The sequence below is a fragment of the Engystomops pustulosus genome, chromosome 2 (assembly GCF_040894005.1).
Source record: "Engystomops pustulosus chromosome 2, aEngPut4.maternal, whole genome shotgun sequence".
Taxonomy (NCBI): Eukaryota; Metazoa; Chordata; class Amphibia; order Anura; family Leptodactylidae; genus Engystomops; species Engystomops pustulosus.
Window position 1 is genome coordinate 72006650 of NC_092412.1, and position 20231 is coordinate 72026880.

At 40.1% G+C, this 20231-nt stretch overlaps 1 protein-coding gene across 1 annotated transcript in view; it reads right to left on the reverse strand.

Annotated features, from left to right (window-relative positions):
• Positions 1–17556, reverse strand: part of DGKH (diacylglycerol kinase eta) — a 136802-nt gene extending 119246 nt beyond the window's left edge. The window contains exon 1 of the mRNA XM_072135273.1: positions 17294–17556. Within this exon, the coding sequence (XP_071991374.1) occupies positions 17294–17350 (57 nt within the window). The 5' untranslated portion in view covers positions 17351–17556. The remainder of the gene's footprint in view (positions 1–17293) is intronic.
• Between the last annotated feature and the right edge of the window lie 2675 nt (positions 17557–20231).

The window sequence follows — 20231 nt, forward strand, 5'->3', positions numbered from 1 at the left end:
ACCACCTCCGGATTGCCACAGGCATCTATGGGGACTATCACACTGACCCTTTTTTTCCCCATCAGTAATTTTTTACAGAACCCATTTTAGCTTATGGACATATGCGTTATTGAACCAATCTGTACAAGTGAAAAATCGCTGAAGCCAAGAAGAGAAAAACAATCAGTATGTGTCCATAAACTAAAATCCCTGATGCGAAAAAAAAAAAAAAAAAACGCCAACCATAAGTCTGGGGAGTCATATTGCACCTCTAGTCTAGTTTGCTGCCCCGCAATATTGAATTTTCTGCCGCATGGTATATTATACATACACACACAGAGGACATGCCCTTGATACATCGCCCACAGCGAGGCTTCACACCCCCTTTTTCACTTCAGAAAACTTACTCCAGATTTATCACATGAACCCAGATGTAGTAGATGGAGTCATAATTAAGGTGCAAATGTTGCTCAGTGCGGAGATTAGAATGATGACCAAGTCACTTTTGTCTTTTGCGTTTGTTTTGAAGTCTATAGGAGAGTGGAAATCTGCATTAGCATGTGGTTTTCATGCAAAATTCCCTCATTCTGATTGGCGTTGGTGCTCAGCTTCCATTGCGTATCAGTCGCGTGGAAGAAAAAAAAATATGAAGGTTTAACATTGCATTGAAAACATCACACCTGGGGGTTTTTTTCAGCCTGAACCACGGAAGTGAAAAACAACGGCAATGTGAAAGCGCTTTAGAGGGATTGTAAAAAAAAAAATTGTACATATTGGATGCAGATATTGGATTTTTCTAGAATGAAAATAACAGAAGTTTAATGGTTCCTTTAAAATGTCCATTGATGTTCAATTGAGTACTCATGGCTTCCATTAGTGTCGGTCTGCAACATTTGCATTAGTGGTTCCGTTATTTGAGACAGGAAATAATAGCACTGCAGCTTCATTCCAATTTTCCTTCTCAAAAATTGGAAGTGGTGCAAACGGACACTAACGGAAGCAATTAAAAGTTAATTGGCATCAATTAACTGATCATTAAGACTACCATTATTTTTTATTTTAGTGACAGAAAAAAGGTGTAAACTTGGCCCTGCAAGCTCAAAATAAAAAAAAAAACTGGAGTAAAATTCCTCCCCAATGATAAATCTGCCCCTATAAGTCATGGCTACACAGTAAAATATTGTCGGCTTTTGAACAATTTTTACTTTCCATATAATAAACTTAATTTAAATGTCTTTGTGCAGAAGTTTCATATTTATTTTTGTCTAGGAAAATGGGCGTGACCCTTTTTTAATATATATCGATATGAAGCAACGAATCTCAACTCCATGAGTGTGACGCAGGACCCCCCCTTTCTACAACATCAAAACAACCAATCTAAGCCGAAACCAGAGTGGAGACTAGAGAGGAATTTTATAGGAAAGATTTGCACATGTTACACCACTTGTGGTTTTGCCTCCAAATAATTTAATGGAAAAAAGCTAATGAAATAATGGAAACATGTACGGGCCCTACCCGGTAATCATCAACTGGGCACTTTAACAGAAGCCAGTCATTTTCTATGCTGTAGTTTCAGGCTATGAGCTAGAATGGCTCAAATATCTAATGGTTCTTATCACAGACTTCTATTGATCAACACTTTAATGTATGGTGGTAAAATCTCATATTGATTCAGGTTTCTGCAATAATGCAGTCAGGACATCTCTCAGAAAGCAGAGAGCCAGGATGGCGAAATTATCATAACTGGCGTCTTTACTAATGAACTAAATGGATACAACTCACCCCAGCTTGTGGATATGGCTTACTGGTTCTTTATACTACATGTTCTGCTGTAATGGCTGTCACTGAAATCAAAATAAACTATAAAATCAGTCAAAACATTACGCAACTAAATGAACATTAATGTGCATTAGTTATGCGAGATTATAAAGTGTTAAAAATATATACTGTAAAGCCGGCCATACCTGTCCATGTAAAACAGGTAAATTCCCAGCCGATTTTCTTTATGGATGGGGAAAGTGTTGCCAATTTGTTTTAAATCATTAAAGGAAACCTACCATTTCAAATGGTAAGTGTAAGCTGTAAACACCAAGCACCAGCTCAGGGTGAGCTGGTGCCGGTGCTTAGTTTCGTTAGTGTTAAAACCGCGGTATCGCGGTTTTAACACTATTTAAACTTTATAGCAGAAACTAAGCACCGGCACCAGCTCACCCTGAGCTGGTGCTTGGTGTTTACAGCTTACACTTACCATTTGAAATGGTAGGTTTCCTTTAAATCCAGATAACAAAATGTATTACTTTTTTCTAAAATATTTTTGTTTATTCAAAATATTTTGTTTCTTCTCTTCTCTGTCCATATCTATGGGGACTGCCACCTGTGTTTTCTATGCCGTCTGCTGTTACAAGGTTTTGATAAGCTGTGACATTGTCAATAGTGGATATAATGATAGAGTTTTCTAAGGTGGTGTAATCTTCTAACCTGTAGAGTAAACGGTTTTAAATAGTTTTTAGTAATATTTAATCAATTTTTTTAAAAAGAAGTACCGTATATACTCTAAGCCGTGGGTGGAAAATGCATTGGTCACAGCCTCCCAGTATATAGCCAGCCCCCTGTAGTACAGGCAGTCCCCTGGTTACATACAAGATAGGGTCTGCAGGTTTGTTCTTAAGTTGAATTTGTATGTAAGTCGGAACTGTATATTTTATAATTGTAATCCCAGACAGAACTTTTTTGGTCCCTGTGACAATTGGATTTGAAAAATGTTGGGTTGTCATAAGAATCAATATTATAACTGTTATAGCTGTTTATTGTAGCCTAGGACTAAAGTACAATAAATTACAAATATCCAGAGGTTCGTTTGTAACTAGGGGTCGTATGTAAGTCGAGTGTTCTTAAGTAGGAGACCGCCTGTGTATAGCCCGCCAGCCCCTTGCAGTATATAAAAAAATAAATAAAAATTAACAGTATACTCACCTTTCCGACGTCCCCCATAGGTCCTCTTCTGCTTTCAATGCTCCGGTGCCTCCTCGGGTCCTTGCGCTCAGCCGGCAAAACGAATGACGTCAGCCTCTTGCCGACGTCATTGTTTCTGAGCCGCTGGCATCGCGAGGGGAACCAAAGAGGAGCGGAAGAACCCGAAGAGGATCCGAAGGACCCTAGGCGGCACCGGAGCATCGGAAGCAGAAGAGGACCTTCAAAGGATGTCAGAAAGGTGAGTATAATGTTCATTTTTTTAATATAGACTCGAGTATAAGCAGAGTTAGGGTTTTTCAGCACACATTTTGTGCTGAAAAACTCGGCTTATACGGTAATAAAATTAGTATTTTTTCTTGATGAGTTATACACTCACATTCTTTGGATATACTTCACCCACTGAATCTTGTGACAGTGGGAAATACCCAGGGCTGCCCCGTGGATTGACTTACAAGCTGAAAGAGTTGGTTGTGGCTATTGCACAACCTGAGAAGTTGAGCATACAACTATTATTATACAGACTAAGGAAACAACCCAAGAAATACTACACAATAGTTGTGCTTTCAGTTTTTTTGTTTTCTTCTCTTTGAAATGAGGAAGATGCTCTGCTAAAGATATCACCAGAAAATGACCTGTTTTCTATACATTGGGCGGGGAGAAACCTGCTGCATTTTGAAAACATGTGACGGAATCCCAAAGCATAATTTTCATGATCATTTATTTAAAAAATATTTAATGCTTTGAATTAATTCCATTCAGGCCTAGTGTTAGAGACTTGAGATTGAGTGATTGACTAGTCACTGATACAGCTTGATAAGATAAAAGTTATAAGCAGAACTCAAATTTTGAGCCAAGTATGGAGCTTGTAAACAACGTATAAGTTTCTTAATAAAAAAACACTTTTCTGTATGCTTTGTGCTTAGGTTTCATTTAGATTACCGTAATTCATTAAAAAAGAAGGAAGCCAGCAGCTTAAAAAGTGATCTCTGTGCTGCCACCATATGGCTGCCTGAGAGCACATTCTTAGTGGAACTTTATCTCCCTGCAAACGTTACCTACTCTATTGTAAAAGATTAAGTTTGTGGCTGGTATTAAAAATGCAGTTTTTTAAAATAATATTTAAGACCCGTGAGTGCACCTTCAAGATCAAGTATACCCGCAGGCTGTACTTCAAAGATCCTTTGCAGTTTGAAGAAAAGATTCTTATATTTCTGTTATTAAAAAATAAAAAGATTCAGTTAATCCTTTAAAGAGGAATCACTCATCAGCTTTTACACCACTAAACTAACAGCATCCTCAGACAGGTTATGAAATATACTTTCTAGAATTCCCTCTTATATGACAAATTCATCTCCATTTACACATTTCAAAAATTAAAAATGAGAAGAGTAAGGGCTCTTTCACATTGGCGTTGTTTTTCAGGTCCGTGTTTCAGCGATTCCATTGATACCTCTCAGAGCCATGGTTTTTCACTGACCCATCCGTGGTAAAAAAAATTTAGCAAATATGTCCTCTTGTTTTCACAGATTACAGAAGGCAATATAAGTCTGTGCCCGCAAAATAAAACTGATGAAACATTCATTTTTTTCACTAATGAGGCTGAAAAACTAGGCGAGATGTTTTTAAAGCAATGCTAATTGAGACAAAACGCAACAGAAGCTAATGTGAAACTACCTTAATATTTAGAAGCTGAAAGGGGAGCGTCACCCCTATCTTGGGCTCTGTTGTACCTAGAACCATGATTCTGACATCATTTAAAACCAAAACAATACAGGCGGTCCCCTACTTAAGGACACCCGACTTACAGACAACCCATACTTAAAAACGGATCCCTCTGCCCACTGTGACCTCTTATGAAGCTCTCTGAAAGCTTTAGTATAGTCCCAGACTGCAATGATCAGCTGTAAGGCGTCTGTAATGAAGCTTTATTGATAATCCTTGGTCCAATTACAGCAAAAAATTTTGAAACTCCAATTGTCACAGGGACAAAAAATTTTGTCTGGATCTACAATTATAAAATTTACAGTTTCGACTTACATACAAATTCAACTTAAGAACAAACCTATGGACCCTATCTTGTTCGTAACCCGGGGACTGCCTGTGTATAATTTCAGGGCTGTGGTTCTGTGAGCTACACCACCAGAGATAAAGATGACTAAATGCAGGCGGTCCCCTATGTAAGGACACCCAACTTACAGACTAACCCCACTGCCCACTGTGACCTCTGGTGAAGCTCTCTGGAAGCTTTACTATAGTCCCAGACTGCAATGATCAGCTGTAAAGCTTTATTGATAATCCTTAGTCCAAATATAGCAAAAAATTTTTAAAACTCCAATTGTTACTGGGACAAAAAAATTTTTTGTCTGGATCTACAAATATACAGTTTCGACTTACATACAACCCATCTTGTATGTAACTGCCTGTACATAGTTAGGAATGTGCGAGGAGTTAATGAGAAAAAGTTGCAACTGGGAGTTCGTATAAAGAAAAGGTAGGTGTTGTGTGTGTTCATGTAAATGTGTGTGCTGTACTTGTATGTGACCAACAAGAAATTGTTAAATGGTGTGAAATTAATTTTTGTCTTTTTTTTGGGGATGACTAATATATGGGGTGTGTCTTATAGTGCATTAAATGCATAAGAAAATTAGTTTAACTGCACTCTATGAAAAACACTGGATGGATTCAAATGCACTCATCCATTTTCAATGGAAACTCTGTCTCAGCTTCATCTGCTAATAAATTTGGGTCCCTCCGTTTTGAATTTGTCAATTTTCTGCCTCCTTATGAATAAAAAGAGATGTATGTTCTTATGACTCCACAGAAAAAAAAAAAAAAAAATTCACAGAATTTTTTTCTCTCCCACTGAGCACCGGCAGGAGACCCTATATATTCCTTATGGGTTCTGAATTTGAGGTTTATGTTTCCAATAGATTACATGGCATTAATTTTTTTCTGAGCTGACAATCTTGCTATACATTCAATACCCTAAACCAGTGATGTCGAACCTTTTAGAGCCTCAGTGCCCAAACTTCAACCAAAAGCCACTTATTTATTGCAAAGTGCCAGCACAGCAATTTAAGCAGTAATTTATTTCTCCTTGTTCTTTGACAACTTTCAATCATTCAGCCTCCTAAAGACAACAACGCAGTTGAAAGGAGGAGAGCAAATTCACCTATCATTTTAGGATTTAGATTCTTTGAGTCCTGTCCGGTGAACTTCATGCTGGGGCGATGGCCCGGGTGCCTACAGAGGGCTCCGAGTGCCGCCTCTGGCACCAGTGCCATAGGTTCGCCACCACTGCCCTAAACTATGTGCATATCTGCACATCTGCACATGAGTTGGTAAACTCAAATTAGCAGCATATATCTTTATGGGCTTTTTATATATAACAATTATAGCAATGTTTAAGAGCATTAAGTTTTTTCCTGTAGCAGGCAACCTGTATTTCCTGTTCTTCTACAATGTGCAACAAAATTATTTACAGTACTTCCTTTTGGAAAGAAACAAGTATTTGTCTTCAGTTAGTGTTGATGGAGGGTTTCCCTTGAGGAAAACCAAAATTGGTGGTATGTGATCATTACCACAACAGTTAAGCATTTAACAACTGCCGTCTGTTGAGGGGAAAAAAAATCTATAACATAGAGATGTTAAAGAGATAAAATCATAAAGTTCTAAAACTTACAAACTCAACAAAATCCCTAGATTACTACTAAAATATTTTTGTCAGCCAAAAGTAAACATTCATTTACATTTTTAAAGCCCAGTTCACACAACACTGTTATTAACATTGGTCAAAGTTTTCCATTTTGTTTTTGGGCTGCAGTGCTAATTTTAAGTTTGTTAATATAGAAGGGTGATGTAAGAGTAGCGTCCATCCAAGCAAGTCTAATGCAAGTTATAAAAAAGTTTCAGTTCACCACAAGTATAGGCCTGCAACACAAACGATTTTCACGTCAGTCTACCCTGATTTATTGGGGGGAGATTATTTTGAGCCAGGGTATGATGAAATCCCTGCACCGCTCTGGATACTTCAAGAGGCATAGGCCTCCCGCTGTATGCAGCAGGGTGTCAGCTCAGTATGTATTTCTCCGCCATCCATGCCCCCTCTTCATGGTAGCTTTCTGGCAAAGAAGCCCATTGATAGGATGTGCACATAGCACAGCAGACTATGTTTTGCATGGTCAGTTGATCATCTGTTAAAATTGCAGAATGCATTAGTCATATGTCAACGGCTGCTTAAAAAAAAAAAAAAACACTCCGATTTCACCCTAATGTGGTTAGTTTTTCACAAATGCATTGCTATGAGATGCTATGAAAAGGGGGGGGTTAGTAGCTCAGATGAAAAAATCTGACATAACTTGGATGACACTATGACTGCAAACAAATGATTTATACTGACCAAAACATACTCACTGGTCCATACTAGTCCAACAAACTTACTCTGAGCATGTGCGGGATTTAGCAGACCAAACATAAAACTGCTAAGGTGTAACAGATATGCTGAATTATTGCAAGTAGTGATCGGTCGTTTGCAAACAAGCCGGCTCTTCCGAGGGAACGTCAGGACTAATATACCGTAAATATAAGGTTAAAAGTGGTGTGGAGTGGGTGAATGGCTGACTGAGGCTCCCTACTATACTATACATACACAGGGAGCAATTCAGGAACCAGAAGAGACGGCTCTTTTTAGTAAGCGAATGATCCAGCTCATTAAGAGCCCGACTTCCCATCTCTAGTTGCAGGTATAACCCCTTGCACTGCAAAAGTTGAAAGCCAAGGTTGAAACCTATAATGATAATTTCCAACCCAGGAAGCAGAATCTGGGCAGAATTGGGAGGAAATGTTATATTCAATAATTAAGTAGATTGTGGGTTGGGCAGTAAGAGCTCTCCTTACGGAGACTTTGCCAATTAATGCCGCATTGCAGGCCTGTAGTGATAATCCACTCTGGGAAATATGCAAACACATTGGTAGAAGATGGTTGGATGGTAGAAGGAAAACATTGCCTCTTTTGAGTACCTTGTAAGTTAGCTTCCTTAACATCAAGCATGACTTTTAAGAAGAATCACTTGATGCAGGACATCTACCAACAGGATGAAAGATTGTAAACCATGTACGCTGACATACTGGTATGTTCCCCACAGCAAAAGGCTTTAAAATTATGCAAATTAGCTTGAGGGGCTCCAGGGTCCATTAACACTTGGTTTTTAAAACCAGGGCGTAAGAAGCTTAAAGAAAATCTCATTGTGCCAGAGGGGGCACACACTAGTAAGTCAGCGTGTTTGGTGTACAATCCTTTATCCTGGTGGTAGATGTCCTTTAAAGCTAAACCAGTATATCTATTTCTAAAGGAACAGATCCGAAACTTTCCTTATTCCATACTGAAAAATGTATTTGCATATTTCCTATTAGTAAACTGTAACTCAGACAGTAAATACATCTCTCTACGGTAGCCACCACTTATAATGTAATGCCGTTATGATGCCCTTCTTGTTAAGTCTTTCATCTATCTAGAGTCCTCCAACTATTTTTATACCATCTCATGACTTTGACACTATCAATGCTGTTTGGTTTGGAAAGTTTCAACTTGGATCAGGTACTATGTGGTTGTTTTCCACTACAGAAGATATTTGCTGCTCCCTCTGATGACATAGCTAGCGTTAAAAAACTTTTTGGATATGTGACACAATAGTACCGCTTTGGAGTACTTGGTACTTACTTTGAAGTAGGAATAAATAAAGTACCTGCTACCGGATACTTTTCCTTCCTTTTTTGCAATGGACAAGCATCCAAAGCGATTAAGAGACCCAAAATAATCAGGTATCATGCAGTGGAAAACTGCCTATAGATTGAGCATATCCCCTAACAGAAAAATTGTCCGATTGCTGGATATCTAGTGATAACTGGCTCTTTAGAGCTGGTGACACGTCAGAAACCAGTGGCTTCTGCCAAGGCTAAAAGCAAAGTTTTTGGTATCAGGCTGACACAGTTTCTAAAAAAAACTATTGATTCTGCGGCTATTGCAAGTTTCTGCAAATTAGCCAAAGACTATTACACTGCAGCTGACCCATAGCAAACTTGCCTGCGTCCAACCAATCAAATTACACCTTACTACTCTACTTTTCCTTTTTACCAATTTAAATCTATATTTCCCTATGTGCCCAGGGGTTATACACTAATACATGTAAGGCAAAGCTGTAAGAGGTTACCAGGATTTCCGCAGCTACTTTTGACATTTGCATGTATGGACTTCATCTTTACTAAAAATCTATTTTCTATATTCTAACACGACATACATTCACACTATTTATTCTGTACAGTCTTTGTGATTTAATCAGTAAAATTCCTTGGCTCTAAAAGAACTCCTTATGTCTAAGCAACGCCTCTTATTATAATCCATTTGGGCTACAGGAAGTATGCTTTTTACATGTGGAAAAAGCTTATGAGGAAGCAGAAATTATGGTATTTGACGAATAAAAGCACTAGTGTTTAAGCCCTGACACGTTGTCTCACTCACACCGGATTTACGAAAGACGTTCACAACACTGAAGATTAGACATAATTAAAGAGCTCAACAAGTCAAAACTCTACAGAGCAGCTTCATTGTGCCAAGGCGCAGAAACTTGTCCACCAACACAGGATTCTGCATAGAACTTCCATAAAAATGAAAAACTACAAGGAGAATAAAGGTTTATATTACTCCGTTATTTGACTGGATGGCTTCTGCTTGCTGCAGGTAAATCAGCAACACATAAAGAAGTAAAAGAACAAGGCCTGAAGGCATCCACTAAGGCAAGGCGCAATCTCACTTAGAGACACTCACTGAGACCAATACATATATTATATGTATGTATAATATACATATTTTGTTAAGCCATTCTATGGGTTATTTACTATCCCGGGCAACGCAGGAAGCTACAGCTAGTCAGTATATATAGGGAAAACAGAATAGTAACCTAGGTAAGGAGCAAAAACAAAACATTTAAAACTGACAAATATCAGCGGAGCATCATTTATGCCACTTCTAGACTTCTAGGGGTGCTGCCACACGATGCGTTCTTGGTGCGGTATGTTTACCACGTATTTGGGCGATTTTAATCTGGTATGAATATTTTCACAGCTGCTTACATATCCACAAATGAAGAAAAACAGATTCAAACCAGCCAAACGCATGGTAAACATGCAAAAATGCACACATTTTAAAACGTACAAAGAATGGATCAAGAACGCACTGTGTGACAGCACTCTTATCTGGTCTTCATCACACTGGGATCCATGTGGTTTTTCAGTTTTATTGGCTACAAAAAGGTACCGATTTATCCAGATATGATAACTATTCTTCCCAGATAAGAAAAGTCAAGCTTTGTTCATCTATCATCATCATACCCGTTAGGTACTCCATATAATTATTCTTATAATTTATTATTCAAAATATATTAGAACACACTTCATAGACATATATATATATATATATATATATATTTCCAAGAATATATTTAACTGTAAAAGGTAAATATGTGAACCTTCAGTGCAATCCGCTGACATACTTGACTACACTCTGTTTGCTTTATACAGTTTGATTTACTTGTGTAGCCAGCACCTTTATTTAGTGCTGTTTGTACAAGTCAGTCATGCTACAATGCAATTAATTTAGATTACCAGAAAAAAATGTGTATCTGAAAGTGATGGCATGTACATGAAATCTTTCCTGCAATCTTTCTGAGATTTCTCAAAACTACTCCGAATAAATACAGCTCTTTCTGTCAAATGGACTCATGCCCTTGGGAATGATGGCACACTGGTACCAATAAGTCCCTAATGTACGTTCCCTTCAAGTTGCTTTTTCTGGCATCTCATCTTATGCATTTGCACAGCATCTGAGAAAATCTTTGAATAAAGCTAGAGGTACAGCATGGGTCTATAGCATACTAGCAGCGTCCCTCTGGCTCCTATATTTAGTTTTAGTATATACTTTCTCACATATTCCTTATGAAACATCAATTGACAACGTATAGTGAACCCTTAAAAGGAAATCCACAGTTTGAAAACTACTTTTTGAAGTAGTTCCCATTGCATATTGCCTATTACTGCAGGAGCTGCATCCCGTTTTTGGCCTGGATGCAGCTGCTGACAACAAACTTTTATTGCTGAATATGCAAATTCGTTTCAGAGGCCACTGAGGGCATGGAGTAGCCCAAGACCGCTACAGGGACGAAAGCTACCACACCCCCAGAGCCTCCCCACTTGCGTTTTAAAACATACTATGCTGAGCTCTGGGCTTGTGTGATAGCTCACAGACCTCGGCCGGTGGTGCGCCGGCATTGGAGTAGGCTACGCGCTTTAACACCTCTTCTTCGGTTGGCGATGCGCTATTTGTTTGCACAGAGATCTGCTTCTGCCAGAGACGCACCGCAAGTTTCAAAACACGAGCAGGGAGAGGCAGGTGTTAAGCGGCTACTGGGGACCTGGAGTAGCCTTTGCCCCCAGAGCCGCCTCAGGTTCGCTCAGTTGCCTCTGCTGTCCCGCCTCGTTGCCCGTCATGGTAAAGGCTAAGAACGGAAGAAGGAACCTACCATCAGATTTACCTAACAGCGAACCTGGCCCCAGGCAGAGGTTGCACTAACATTTTACCAGAAGGGTAATAATACTCCCCTCATCATTTTTGAGGAGTAGTTTTAGCTGAGGAGGACTATGAAATTTTCAATCATACAAATATAGTCGTCATGGTCGTATATAGTTCTAACCCACATTGCAGCATTTTTCATTCATTTTTCGCTCTCTACCCTCAAAAATCTATACCTTTCCATGTACAACAGAGCAGTGTAAGGGCTTGTTTTCTGCGTAACGATTTTTACTTCTCAGTGACATTATTTATAATTCCATGTCATGTACTGGGAGGCCGGAAAAAAAAATCCAAATGTGGTGAAATTGGTAAAAAAAAAAAAAAAAACACATTCGCGTCACTTTCTGATGGGATCAGTTTTTACAACTTTCAATGTGCGCTCCAAATGTTACGTCTACTTTATTCTTTGGTTCGATAGCATCACAGTGACACCAAATTTATGTAGGTTTTATTAATTTCTGAAAATGTATTCCAATGTTTTCATTGCTGCCATTTTGAAGATTGAACAGCCTGTTGGTCAATTTTTATAAAAATTTTTATGTGCTGTAAAATGGTGTAAAAGTGGCGTTTTACACATTTATGTGTTATTATCCGTTACGCGGTTCACCGCCAGGAATAACCGTTTTTTATATTTTGATAGACCGGGGCATTTTGTGACCCGGCGATACCGAACAAGTTTGGAATTTTTACGGCTTTTTAAGTTTTATATCAGTTCTAGGGAAATGGGGGTGATATAAATTTTTATTATTTTTCAAGGAACACATTATATATGTCTTCACTCCTCCACACTCATGCAACTCCCTCCCCCTCTTCCTGGTTAGGGTGAGGGATGGTGTGGAGGAGAGGGAGACCTAGGCACACACAGGCTGCTGCAGCTGCCCCCAGGATTCCCCACACGCTGCTGGCGGAAAGCCAGGCAATGTGAAATAAACTATTGAAATAATTTAGAATGCTGACAAAGGCATTTTTAAAATCAGTATAGCTTAGGCTATTGGAACCTGTCACCAGCTAAAAGTTACATTCTTGGTGACAGGTTGCCTTTAATAGGTAGATTGCTAAATTAGTGCCAAAACAAACGCAGCAGTGTTACACTGCTGGCGTTATCGGAAACCTCCAATAACGCTAACAAACACTGCCGCGGTGTGCACTACAAACTATTCATTAAGGGGAGAGTTTAGGGGGGGTGACTGGCTATGGAGTGGCCGAGGCGGTCTGGGGAAGAGGCAGCGCCTTGGACCTACCCCCCCCCCCCCATGAACACCCTGGACCGCTTCAAGCACAGTCCGACGTTTGTAGTGTACAGCGCAGCAGTGTTTGTTAGCGTTATCAGAGGTTTCCGATAACGCTAGTAGTGTGGGTGACAGGTCCTCTTTAAACCTGCCCTAATATTGTGGTTAGATTTCTACATGGCCTAGAAAATATGACAAAAAATTTAACATTTTATGCAGATTTCATTACTTTTATTGTGGTTTTCTCAATTATGATTTTTAACCTATTTTTAACCAGGTTTCCAACTGTCTACAACAATTCAAAATTACATGCAAATTTGCAATTTATTTTACTGGCCAGTACTGTGGTAAGGTGCTAGAGGTAATATATTTCATGCTTGATATTTTTAAATATACTAAGGATAACCAAATAACACATTCTCTAATTCATTGTCCACAGATATCATTCCAACCTGTCTCTATCAGTCCTGGTGTACACAATTTTGGTTGCCCTGGTTCCGACCGTAAATCTTCTGACTCTGGTCAATTGAAGAAACAATATTGACACACACAGACTCTCATCCCATTCCATGTAGCTTAAAACTAAGCTCTGTCAGCAATATATTAAATTCAACTTTACAAAATGTGTGCGTGCAAGTCATAACCGGGCTTCATCCTTTCCAGATTTTGCAGTTGCAGCTAATCCTGCCAAATACTAAGATCACATGGCGATTATAACAGTCCTGAGACCCTCTTGTGATTTCACTCTGACCTTGTCAGTGAGCAGCGTTCTAAGGTTTGTATATCTCTTATCAAAGGAAGAAAATTGAAGCTTAGCTGTACCTAACATGCGCTCTGTTTATTCTTCGGTAGTTTTATATGACCATTGAAAGTACACAGAGAACTGTTCTAGTTCTGAAACAAGGAGCACAATCTTCATCGCCGGCATATAACAAGGCAGTGGAATAGTGCCATCCACTATGCCGCTACTGTATAGCAACATGGTGAGCCAATAGCATTTTCCAAAAGGCTTACTTACACTCATCAATTCAGAGTCCACTGTCCCCAGCAATGACCCACAAGAAAAGTTAACAACCCACATGATAAGTAATAACTGAAAGTTTACCAAGACATCCGCCAATCACAAGTGCAGGAATAAGGGTTCCCTGCAATCCCTTCCCAGCAGATCCACAGGGAGGATTATAGACTCCAAGGAACCATACAAAAATATCGTAGAACTGCATAAACTAAACTATTACCTAATATCCCCTTTTTCCAATTCTATTACCAGTGACTACAGACAAGAGCCATCAGCATTTACATTGAGGGCATGGTAATTTTAAGGGGACTGTGGGGGAGATGTAGCAATCAGTCAGAAAACTGGAGTAATTTACACCTGAAATGCCCTACGCCACATTTACTAAAGGTTTTAGACTCCTCCAAATCTAGCAGGTGTGCCCGGACAGAAAATAGCCTGTGTGCCGGAAAATTCAATATTATGCCACAGCAAACCAACTCTAGTTGGTGCACTGCAAATTACTATCTAGAATGCTGATTATTCAAGTGCCATAATATCAAACTGCTGAATGACTTTGATTGCGTTTGATTAAGTACGAAATATGTTTTGAATCCATCTTACCCCAATAATTACTGGACAAAAAAAAACTGGAGTAATTTGCAGTGCACCACATTTACTGACCATTTTTAAGCAGTTTTCTGACTCCTCCCAAAAAAAGGGAAACGTAATCGGCACACAAAATAGAATGTTTTTCCCGGTAATGCAGTCTGTGCAGCGGAAAATTCAATATTGTGGAGCAGAAATCCAGACCAAATAATAGGAGGTGCAAGGTACAACTCATCCATCAACAGACACAATGATTAATCTGGCGCAGCAGAGAACTGTCTAGTTCTACTCTACACTGGTTTAAAGACCGACACATTAATACAGATTCCCTATGTTGGCGTTTTTACCCCTCTAAATTTCTGATGGCACTAGATAGGTCAGGTGTAAAACAGCTAAATACATGTGGAATAATGTAAATGCAAGTGTCCCTCGCTGTCCTACTGACAAATATCTTCCACTGCTGTCGTGCTCTATATTCAGCCATTCTTAATAACAAAACAATAGATTTTACATTCCAAACAACTGTAAACGTGTAGGTCGTAGTACTTGTACCATGCTGTAACTGCCAAAGACGTTTATGGATCACTAATAAAGAATATAAAAGTTTTATCCTGAATACCCGTTGTGCTGGAGTTTGTTGCTCTATAACAACTATAAAGTTGGTTACTAATTTATAAAACAATAAAATGGGAACATTCAGAAAGTTCCCATCAACAACTGTTACCATGAATATCAGCTCTATGCACTTTCTGATCCTTTATGAAAATGACAGATCTGTTATTATAAACTGGATTATCATAATGTGCAATCATCAATCATCTCCCAGTTGATGAATCCACCAGACATGCCTTCTACATATAAAACAACTAAAACTATCATTAAGGAAAAATAAGGTTCTCATCTATCATAATTATACAACCGTTTAATTTGTATTACTATCCGGGTGCATTAAAAACACAAGGTGTAGGGTATCTGCAAACTAGAATCTGCTAGTGGCGATAAACTGCTGTGTCCTCAACATTATGTAACTATTAATAGCATAAAGTCACAAATATTTTTTTTTTAAATTAAGGCCCCCCATTTACTAATACTAGGAAAGTATAAACAGAGAGATAGTGTTGAATTACAGCAGATTTATTCCAGAGGCTGATAATAAATCTGGAGCATCTTTACACTGTCTAATTTATGTTTATACCAACTATTAGGTCAGAGCTTTATACATAAATTGTGGTAGAATATATAACCTCTTGTCACACTAGATAACCACTAAGCCACACCCACTTGTCGAGTCACAAAAATGCAATCTGAAATTAGGTTTGCCAAAATGCCCCATATTGGTTTCCGGTTCAAGGCAAACCCCTAATAGTATATCTGCAGCCAAATGTATTCTGTTGACAACAATTTTTTATTCTGACTACCCCTAAACACTATCACTCTGGCATATGCTTCCAATAGCCTGACACCTGTGACTGGGAATAATCTGCTTTGAAAACAAATGGATCAGGCACTAAAAAGTCAATATGCTCCATCATTTTCATAGATAATGTAAGAGGAGAGTCAGAACCCCCACATATAGAAAAGTTAGTTGAAAGATTCTGCTGAAAGCAACAGGTTTGGCCATAAAAAAGTAACAAACTGCACAAAGACAAAAGCAGTGTCCGCTCGGTATTATTTGTTGGCGGCATTACATACACATATATATATATATATATATATATATATATATATATATATATATATATATATATAATCCATATGCCATCACAAGCTTTCAGTAGCTACGTTACATACAGCAGAGATTGGTCACAATATAAGCAATATTTAGATCATTGCCAAGAGCAATTCTAAGGAGCGGTTACCTTCTAAATGGATAAATAATTGATGGGGTCTCATTAAGATGCTGGAATAAAACCGCACAGCACAGATTGCTCTAAGCATCTAGTATACAACCATATGCTGTTGGTTTTGCCACAGCTTAGCAATGCTGTAACAATGGTGCAAACTCACCCATATTTTGGCATTTTTGTGGTATTGAATTTCAAAGATGGAAAAGAAAGACAATGAATTCTAGCCCCAGTAACAAAGTTATCACAGCAGAACCCAATGGTATATAAATTAGGGGAAAAAAACATCACTGCTGCATATCCACAAATATGTGCTCTCCCATAATACACGTATTTCCATACTACAGTGCCCAGTAATGGCGGGGCTCCGGGCTGCCCATGGGTGTAAGCATACAATGTTCTAGGCTGCCCAGAATTTGGTAGGAAGTCTACCACTTCATTGGCAGAAGATATATTTTGAGTGGATGACCCATTATTACTACTGCCAGGGACTACATGGTTAAAACCAAGTGACTGGCAGTCAGTCCTCATCTCTATGGCAGATCTTTGTAATATGCTGTGACACCAAGACTTGAAACCAGCTGAGTACTGGTTCTAGACCAATATAACACACACACATATATATATATATATGTGTGATGTACCGGTCCACTATAACCTCTATACTCAGTATATACCATGCATGTTGTATCAGTCCTATGAGCTGTCACACTGCACTAGTTCAATTACCATTGTACAATAATGTGTGATTTATCAGTATAAACATAAGAGTACAACTACTATAGCCAGTTAACCTCCTCCATGCCATAACAGTCCCCACAAACCAATGAGCATTGCCCACTACAGCACACCAGTGTGGCAGAGCACTACACCCCATGGCAGCAGTCGGGACGCATGTCATACATTTGCTCCTGTGCAGACATAACTAGGTCACGGAAGCCGCACGCACCCCCAGTCACAGTCCCTGACAGCCGCGTCCCGTGTAGTAGTCAGTCCCAAATTCCTAAAGCCAGACCCCCCTCCCGGTGTCACCCGTACCCACCATCTCCTCCCACACCGGGCTCCGGCCGCTGTAGGAAGGATATGTGTTCTCCATCATCCCCCCAGGAAGTCGCCAAAAGGTGTCAGGAAGAAAGAAGGATGGCGGGTCCCGCGCAGAGAGTGGCCGCAGTGCAGGGCACAGGCTCCGGTGATCACCCGCTCCGGGGAGATGAGGGCAGCGCTAGAAGTAGCTCCGTGCTTCCCGCTCCTTCCTCCAGCCACTGCTGACACTCCTTCTCCTCATCTTCCCCAGTCCTCAGCGCCAGTGGCTGCTGCTTCCTCCTCCCTCCTCCTCCGCCCCGCCCCAGTCCTGAGCACTGTCTGCCGCTTCCCTCCTCCATCCAGTCACTGACCACTACATGACCGGAGGGCATCGTCTCTGCATGTACCGGACATTGCATCTTATAGTATACACCTACAGATCACAATGTCAGCATATATCTAGGATATGGCCAAGTTCACACCTGCGTTTCAACTGCGCTTTTAAATTCCGACGCAAAAATGATAATAACGGAAGACTAACGGATCTGTGAAAATGTCCAAAGATGTATACAGACTTTTAATGGATTCCATTTGTGTCAATTTGCACCTCTCAAATAATAGAGCCATAACGAAAGTTATACATTAACGTGCTGTGAGCTGCCACACATATTTGTGTACCCTGTTAGGCTAAGTTCACACTACCGTTCCCTACCTACGTTAAAAAAGTCAAGAATTGAGGTTTGTCGCAGATTTAATGTATCAATTAAAAATCCCATTGACATCAATGTAAATTTTATGTCCCCCGTAACGTTCCGTTTAGGCAGGTATCCGTTAACCATGTTTTTTTTGGATGGAAAAAAGGACAGAGGTTGCAGTACTTTTCCTCCATTTGAAAAAAAACGCATGGATAACGGATTCCTGCAAAACAGACCATAACGAATGACAGAAAATTTACAATGGGATTTTAATTGATACATTAAAGCTCCATTCTTTACTTAGGGGTAAGGAACAATAGTGTGAATTGAGCCGTGTGCTACGTGTATGTCAGGTGCAGGGCTGGCTAAATTACTTTCAGTAAGTTGACCCACCAATAGCCTTGAACCCCAGAAGGACACCCCAGGCCGATCAAAGTTAAGGCGTCAGTCCGGCTATCCGTCCACCTATCAGGCAATGTGTCAGGGTAGCACAGCCAAACCTGAACTTTGGGTCTGATAAAAACATTTACATTAAACTTCTCTACTGAATGACTGACTGCTGTGGCAATGATCATCCACGACATGACCTGAGCCAAAAATTAGGCTGAAAAAATGTACTTCAGGGAGTCAAAACCCACAGCCCGCAGCGCCACCAGTTGTAGCCCTCAACCTGCAGTCCTGCAGACTAATGAGAGCTCCCTGCAGTGATGGAAATTCTCATCAGTGCAGGAGGCCAGAGCAGTGAGTACAGCTGACAAATACTCACCACTCCTGGGTCTTCTGCTGCTGGTTGTATGTGCCGGCATGAGGACCTAGAGCAGGAGAGGCGCTGTGAGCAATGAGAATCTGTCATGTGTTTTGTACTTCACTCTCCTGCTTGCTCTCTTGCTCTGGGCATTGCTTTCTGCTCTAGGTCCTGACGCCAGTGCATACTATAAACTTCAGGACCCTTAACGGAGCAGTGTCTTAAGGTTAAAATAAAGTCCTTTATGGCATAGGGTGGGAGAAGAGGTGAGTATTTATTTGTTTACTTTGTCTGGTCTGGGGGTCTCCAATTTATGTCTGATGTGAGGGACTCCAGTGTATATCTGGACTGGGATCTCGAGTCTATAGATGTTCTGGGGATTTCCAGTATACATCTGGTCTTGGGTCTCCAGTATATGCTTTCTGCCCTGGGGATCTCCAATATTTGCCTTCTATCCGGGACGCAGTATGTCTCAGGGGTCTCCAGTATTTGTCATATGCCATGGAGTGCGTTTTGTGTGTATTGTGTTTGCTGGCGCTTCAAGGGTACTGATCATTAGCAGATAATAATGACAAAGAGGCCCTTGGACTAATAAAGGTTGTGCACCCCCAAGCTACACTGAGCATCTCCCTATGCTGTGATGTAACCCAGTCTGTTTCTGGCAAGTCCTGGTTCAGTCCATGGCCTACTGCTGATCGCTGCTTCTGATTTTATCCAAGGTCAGTTCTGGCTCTTTTACATGTGTATTGCCTAGCCTAGTTCTGCTGCCCTTCATTCTTCCACCTAGTTTGTTGTAGTATCCAGCTTCGAGCCATATGTGGCAATAAGTGTCATGTAAAGATATTATCACGAAATGTAGTTTACCCTGAAACCTTTTTGTTCTGGCTTTACACTTTTTCAAAATTATCTATTGATGTCAAAAATAACAAATGTCAGGATCCTTTTGGTACCAATTAGGGGACTTTTAATTATTATTATTTTTTTTTTACATGGTGGTAATTGCCATTAACATGCATTTCAATGGAAATGCATATGCGTTCGAGCTGAACCTCACCCACATGCATTGGGTTTCTAAACCTAATCTAAATGCAATGGGACAGATTTACTTACCTGGTCCCTGCGCGATCCCCGATCCGGAATGTCCGCCGGAATGCCCATCTGCCACGATTCATGAGGATCATGCGCCCAATTTCCTGCATGCGTGGCTTCCCTGATCAGGTCCGCCGGAGTTCACCATCTCCTTCCCGGTGTATGTAAGTGCTTGGCTTGCGACACAAATTGAATTGTTAAATCCTGCGCGTAGTTTGAATCCCTCGGATTGTCCGACAGCTCGCCCCCGATATGTGTCGCATGAAAGCCGGTGCGATTGCGACACAATCCCTGGCGCGATCCCCAGGAAATCCGACGAAAATACGGCTGCGGGACCCTTAGTAAATAAGCCCCAATTTGTGAATACAGCCTCAATATGCATATAATAGACTATTGATGCTGCTTGTGGCTAGGATGCAGAACAAAAT